General features: G+C 39.0%; 1 protein-coding gene across 4 annotated transcripts in view; it reads right to left on the reverse strand.

Moving 5' to 3' along the window:
• Positions 1-7,780, reverse strand: part of VPS41 (VPS41, HOPS complex subunit) — a 154,315-nt gene that overhangs the window by 99,260 nt on the left and 47,275 nt on the right. For 3 of the 4 annotated variants that reach the window (XM_019538963.1, XM_019538970.1, XM_019538990.1), the window contains one exon: positions 1,949-2,023. The exons of the other annotated variant lie outside the window; for it this stretch is intronic. In XM_019538963.1, the coding sequence (XP_019394508.1) occupies positions 1,949-2,023 (75 nt within the window). The remainder of the gene's footprint in view (positions 1-1,948; positions 2,024-7,780) is intronic. 4 annotated transcript variants of the gene reach the window in all.

Consider the following 7,780-nt stretch of genomic DNA (forward strand, 5'->3'; position numbering starts at 1 on the left):
GGGCTCCGAAAAGGTGGGGGGGGGGAGGGGGAGAGGGGCCACAAACCAGCCTAGGAACTGCCCTTTGAATTGCCGGCAAACTGCTTAACTTGTTTGCAGACCCTATTTGCTGGCTCCCGGATAGTCTGGGGAGTCTTCTTTTATACCCTACCAGGCCTGGATTGGCTCCCCTGCCTTGTTAGGGCTTCTGTTAGGCCCAGGAAGCAATCACTCAGCAGTCAGCCATTACTCCCAGCTTCTCAGAGCACATCCCCCAAACACACACAGCCCACCTCACAAACACTTAGCAAACCAAAGGCACAGGCAGCTGGATCACTTACCTTCCCTCGGCAGGATCTGGTGCAGGGCTTCTCTCTCCCTTCATTTTCTTGCCCCCAGCAACTGCCTGCAAACTGCTTACCCTGTTTGCAGGAAGTCACCTAAAGAGTCCCCTTTTATATCCTGCTGGACCTGGACTGGCTCCGCCCTCTCATTAAGGCTATAGTCTGACATCCCTCTATAATTTATAGTCTACAGTTGTCTAACATTTACACTATAAATCTGTGCCCAATCTGTGCATTATGCAAAATCCTAAAATCAAATGTTCATTATTTAATTCAAATCTAGTGGACTGCATTTTCATGACTTGAAATAAATTTCTAATAATGATGGCTCAATTCTGTAGTCCACCACCACACTGAAGGAAACCTTACATGGAGCATTCTTTACCTTCTTTTCAAATACTTGCAAACTCATCACCAACTTGATGTTTTTGATTACCCTACACAATTACTAACCCTTCTCTTATCTTGCTTAGACAATTATGTTACTCTTCCCAGTTTCTCACAGGTTATAAAATTCTACAACCTCTTTGATGGGCACTAGTTTCCCAATTATGATGTCAAGATACTGACATCAAGATATCTTTGAGAAACAAAAACCTTGGCTACATAAACTGGCTCCATGAATGTTGAGCAAAAATTAATATGTATAATCAAAACAAGTTTGTTTCCTCTTTTTCTTACTGCAAGACCCAGAACTAGTTTAAATTTAGTAGACTTTAACAGATAATGGAGTTGGACTGGGGGGGAAGGGGGGCACACAACCCCCAAAATCTGATTTAGTAAAAACCATGTTCTACTCAGAAAGTCAGACGGATGTTGAGAAGTGATTTTTAATGCACCGTGTCTGCTACTAAGGGCACTATTTTGAAAAGAAGCTTAAATACACCCTGTGCATTAGAATTTTATCATTGTAAACCAACATTAGAAAAGACTGCCATCGACTTAAAAACAAAAAAGACATTCTTATAAGTGGAAAATCAATCACCAAAACCACTAAATGTCACAGCTCAACATTCCAGGGAAGCACTGATAATTGTTAGTTATACACTGCACAAATGATATATGTCCTCAGTCAAGGAAGTAGGTGCCAGTTTTTAGGAAACTGTACATATATTGATTTTACATTTATTTAACGTAGCCGTTGTAAGACACTTTATTCTTCTGATAAACTATGATTGCTTATCAAAAGATTCTATAATTCAAGAGAAACATTCATAACGTGTGTGGAAATGAAAACCACCAGCCCACAGGAATCATGCCCACAAAATCCAATTTTGTGGATTTATAGCAGAAAAGCATTAAACTACTGTCTTGCAGGAGCAGCAGACTAGTCACTGAAGTATAACTGGCATAGCAGTAATGATTAAGGTGACATGTCCTCCTGCCACAGCTGTTAATCAGCTTAATACGAGTTACATTATTGACATTCTTGTAATTACTTTTCCTAAGGCACATTTGTGCAAAATATATTTGACTTTAATTATGAGTATTCAGAAGTGAGCCCATTTCATGAAATGGATGTTAAGTGTGGGAATTCACTGCACAGATATCACATGGATCTAAAAGTTAAGATCATGAACACTGCATACTATCTCTTAAAATATGTAAATGGTTTACAGTTGTACCTTGCCATCTTCTGAGCATATGCCCATATGTTCTCCGCTTTCATCAAGGCTGATCTGATTTATCTTCACTTGGCTCTACATATAAAAAAAAAAAAAAAAAAAAGCACATAAAACTTTCAGAAAAGGTGCATCAATGATCAAATACCCTGTTTTTCCCACTCAAGATTTAAATAATAAAAAGTGGTTGAGTGTTTGAGCTGCATGAGTTCAAGAAAAATAAAAAAGGTCTTCCTGTAACAATGCTAAGATAGACCTTTGTTCCCAGCCGTTATGCTTAACCCAGAAACCTGACATTTTTCCTAATTACCTATTCCAGGGACTTGGAGCTGTATGTAAAATGCCATACCTCTCTCTAACTCACAAGTTTGAATCTGTATACTACATTCTCATTATGAGGCTCTCACAGGTAAAACTCTATTAAAAAAATGTTGGAAAACAATATTAATAAAACAGCATAACATTTTTTCAGAGTTGTTCCAAAAGGATATGGCAATTATTTTCTTGTGAAAAATTAGTTCTAACTTTTCACTTCCATATTTAACAGCAGCTTCAAAAGTTAGTGTTAGAAAGTATTTCAGCAACAGTCATATAACTATACAACCTATACCTTACTGTCAAAAGGTAGTTCCTGAGAAGGGCATCAAGAATATTTTTGCTAATTTTATCTCTACTACTCTTTTAAGATGATTGTTTTCTTCTATCTGTAACCCACAAAGTTACATAGCACTTAACAGTACCTTAACTTAACAGAAATTGTTGCCCTGATATCAAGTACTGAGAAGTATGCACAAGAGCATTTAACTAAGATATTTAACACTATAAGAATAATCTCAATATATCTGACTATGCTATAGACCACGAAAAAATTCTGATCACCTGAATAATGATTTTATCCCCTGTATTATCGAAGTTACTATAATTTTTCTGTTATCACTTAAGGTTCTAAACACAGATTTTAACTTTAAAAACTTTGCAGATTAATCAGGAAAATGTAAATACCCTGCACACAAATGTATGCATGTAACTGTTACTAATATACTAAACCCAACAAAAAGAACTGTACTGCACTACTACTGGGAAGGGATAAGTATGTAATTCCAGCACTGCAAATATTGGCAAAAGAGGAAGCATGCAGGTGTTGCAGCCTGCAGCTGCCCCTTCATACCTGCAGGCAAACCAGGACTGACCTGGGTACCCGATGGCCACAAGGAAATGCTCCCTACACCTTCCACAGTTCAGTGTCATTCTGAAGTTAAGCCACGAAAAATGCCCTCTGCCATATATTTTAGGCATTTCAAAATATGGGGTGAGAGGACCAGGTTCTCTAAGATCAGAGAGAACAAAAAGGGGTTTATAATCTTTTTTGCTTGTTTATACACATATGTGTATATATGTGTATGAATATTATATATACACATTATTATTATATATGAATATTACATATACACACATATTATATTCATGTATATACTCTATATATTACATATACATGCATATAGTACATAACATATATAAGTATATTGTATACATATATAAATATTTATATACGTATACACTGTGATGAGTAATATATTGCACATTACATATATGATGATACATGCAATACATTATGGGCATAATGGGCAAGTACAATATAGGTTGGAGGAACTTCAGACATTAGTATTCACCTCTAAATCCAGTTATTCATTTAGACTTGTGTTAGGCTATATAGTTTCATAGTTAGTAGGGTCGGAAGGGATCTGAGCAGATCATCAAGTCTGACCCCCTACCATGGAAGGAAAGAGTACTGGGGTCAAATGACCCCAGCAAGGTGTTTGTCTAGCCTCGTCTTAAAGACCCCCAGGGTAAGAGCCAGCACCACTTCGCTTGGATCTTGGTTCCAGATCCTAGCCGCCCTGACAGTAAAGTAGTGCCTCCTGAGGTCTAATCTGAATTTACCCTCTGCCAGCTTGTGACCGTTATTTCTAGTCACTCCTGATAGTGCTCGGGGGAACAGGGACTCCCCCAATGCCTGCTGGTCCCCTCGGACTAGTCTGTAACAGGCCACTAGATCCCCCCTCAGCCTTCTCTTGTGCAGGCTGAACAGGTTCAGGTCCCATAGGCTCTCCTCATAAAGCCTGCCCTGCTGCACCCTGATCACGCAAGTGGCTCTCCTCTGGACCCTCTCCATGCTGTCCACTTCCCTCCTGAAGTGCAGCGCCCAGAACTGGACGCAGTACTCCAGCAGCGGCCTGACCAGTACAACACAGAAGGGGAGGATCACCTCCTTGGACCTGCTTGAGATGCATCTGTGTATGCATGACAAGGTGAGGTTGGCCTTCCTGACTGCATCCCCACACTTCCTGCCTATCAATGACGACTCCAAGATCCTTTTCTGCCTCTGTACTGACGAGAAGTGAGTTCCCCAGCCTGTTGGTATGGTGCTGGCTCTTCCTCCCCAGGTGCAGCACCTTGCACTTGTCAGTGTTGAAACCTATCCTATTCTCGTCCCCCCACCCCTGTAACCTGTCTAGGTCCAATTGTAGCTTATTCCTTCCTTCTAACATGCCCGCATCCCCCCACATCTTAGTGTCATCAGCAAATTTGAACAGGGTGCTTTTTACCCCCTCATCCAAGTCACTGATGAAGATGTTGAACAGTGCGGGCCTGAGGACCGAGCCCTGGGGGACCCCACTGCCCACATCCCTCCAGGTCGAAAATGACCCATCCACCACCACTCTCTCGGTCCGGCCCTCCAGCCAGTTGGCGACCCATTTGACTGTGTGGGTGTCGACACCACAGTCCCCCAGTTTCTTAATGAGAACGGGGTGAGAGACAGTGTCGAAGGCCTTCCGAAAGTCCAGAAAGACTATGTCCACTGCTACCCCTGCATCTAAGGATTTGGTGATCTGGTCATAGAAGGCCACCAGGCACTATATATTATTTTTTAACATCAGGTGCCATACAAGAATAGAAGAGTGTCCACATCTGACTGTTTAAATTTAACCATTAATAGCAAATATTGAAATTTTAGTAAAGATAATACAAACAGGTTGTGTATTTCTCTCACTCCTAGTTTTTACATTAAGTTTTATGGCAGAATTTCAAAGAAGTCAAAACTTAAAAAAACCCAGCAACTGAAATAAAGGCCCATTAGCCAACTACAGGTGCTGCAACTTTATTTTTATAACAAGATTTCAGCTGAACTTCTTGATGATATTTTTTTCTTTCTTCTTTTTCTCTCTCTCGCTTTTAAGAAAGGGAACAAACTTCCTGAAAACCTATTTATGTGTATAAAGAGAAGGAGCTTCTCAACAATAACAGACATTTAGGTTTTGCTTGTATAGCACAAAGCAATCCTACATACAGATATCGGAGATCTGCACACACTAGTTCTGGAACCAGAAGCACTATAGCCACATCAGGATGGCATTCTGCCCAGACTGATGAAGCAATATTGGTTCTGGGACCCGAGCTAATATCTCCATGTGTTGCTGCACTAAGCTATGTAGTAGACATGCCAGCTTGTTTGGAGCTAGCACAGATACCTTTATGCAGCACTGCACTGTACCATTGAGAAACATCCTTAGCTGCTACCTCATTAAATCTGAAAGAAAGATGACATTGTGCAGGCGATCCTGTGCATTTGTATTTAAAGTGACTACCTTTCAAATTGCTTTATTCTGATGGAGGGAAAAAAATGTAAAACTTGCAAGCTACGTGCATCATCTTACAAAAAAAGTCTAAACATTATAACTAATGGGTTGAAACTACAATTGAACATGGGCATTAAGAACGTAATGTTAATATCAGTGCTACTCAATTAATAATACTCATCATCATCATGCTCAGTGCCATAACAACTGGGATGGGACATTTAAGTGTGCAAAAAGCATCAGTGATATTCATAATAGTTTGCACTGTGATGAGGAATATATGGTGCTTAGATTGTAAACTCTTCAGGACAGGGACCATGGCTTATTCATTTGTAAAGTGCCAAGTGCACTTATGGCACTGTATAAATGCTGTTAGCCCAAATATTAAAAAGCCGCACAACAAAAACAATATGCTTTAACTCTGGTGATAAGTAGGAACCACTGCAGTTATGAAGGACTCCACAGTGAAATGATTAACCTGAGAACAAAATCAGAATTTCATAAAGAAAGCATGGTAGTTGTTGGGGGGGGAAGGGGGGGGAAATGGAGGGTAGAAATGTCTTCAGCTGAATTTCCATTAGCTGCAGTTTTATTTCTGATGGAGACACATTTGGAATTCTGGACAATAAAAGTAAGTTTGACTGTTCAAAAAAAAAAAAAAAAAATCAAAAAAAATCAATAATGTCAAGCTGACACTACAGAACAAAAAAAATGCTTCCTTAATGGGAAAAAAGTTTAGGCAAGGAAAGAGGCCAGTGGGCATCTTACACATATAGGTTTGATACAAGCTTTTGCAAACCCTAAATTTGAAGAAAAAGTCAAGTAACTGTCAACAAATGCACCTCACACAACAATCAATTACTTAAATAAAATGCTTGAAATAAACGCACTTAGTATGGATTATGTCAGCTCTTCAATTAGGAATAAATTCACAGCCATTCAAAAAGCCTCTTTTAATTGTGTTGTGTGTGGCAACTCTTTCTCCCCTGACACTCATCATCAACCCACCTTATACTATCAGTCCCCCAACGGTGGACCTAAGAAATCAATCTGCTAATGTATAATTTGTAAAGCTCCTCTGACTAACAAATGGATAATTGATTCTTTCACAAATGCTACATCCCCATGGATATGAAGTAGAATGAATAAGAAACATAAGACTGGATTTTACTCCAATTCTGTAAGAGATGCAATATTTACAAGCTAGAAATCTAAACATTTTAATAGCTGCCTGTGACTTCATGCCTTTTAGCCACAGTTAGCAAGCAAACAACAGACACATTAAGAGTGTGAAAAGCAAAGTAGTGTTCAATAATACTTGAAGTAAGATGAGCTTGCTATAAGAGGCACCCATTGATAATACACTGAAGATAAGACTGCACAGAAATGCTGCTTACTGAAAGTATTTTCTTAAATTTTTCACGGCTAAACAAAAAACATAACCTAACCCAAGGTATGGCATCCTGTATACACTACCAAAAGAAAAATATCTATAACCTTTTATACAATAAAAGATGATTGTCATTCCTATCGCCACGCTAACAGATGACTAATTAAAATTGCCAATGCTGCATCTATAGCCATGTCTTGCCAGTCACTCTGCAAGTTCAGTGTTAAAAAAAAGTCAAACTGATTTGTCTCCTGGTTTTGCCTACTGATCAGTCATTAACATCAGAGGCCATCACCGTGGCATCTGGCACATGTAACCAGATGTGCTCAATAATAACCTATTTCCTACTACCCACAAGCTGATTTTAGATGGTAAGCCCTATGGAACAGAGAGAATCATTTTCTTTACGTTTGCATTCGTTCCCAACATTGAGGCCTTTAATTTGATATCAGTGAAAAAAATAAGAAAAAGAAAGTAACCACCCAATATACTCCTCTCTCCCCCCCGAATCTCTCTCTCTCTCATAAATGCTCTAAATAAACTTCATGTAATGGCAGAAAGCTTACAATATAAAAAAGCCAGGTCTTAAAATACAGAGAAACAAACATGTTGCCATAGGTAAAGAAACAAAATAATATGCTGAATTCATAACTTTCTATTCTTAATATAAAATTAATTTACTGATAACCAAAACAGTCCAATGGGAGTAGTGTGAAGGAAGTGAAAATTTGCATTTACTGTAGTTTTTGAATCCGTCATCTTCCAAATAAAAACTCAGAAGTTATACTGGATGTGGGGTGCAGGGGC

The sequence above is a fragment of the Crocodylus porosus genome, unplaced genomic scaffold (genome assembly GCF_001723895.1).
Source record: "Crocodylus porosus isolate Cpor-Errol unplaced genomic scaffold, CroPor_comp1, whole genome shotgun sequence".
NCBI lineage: Eukaryota > Metazoa > Chordata > Crocodylia > Crocodylidae > Crocodylus > Crocodylus porosus.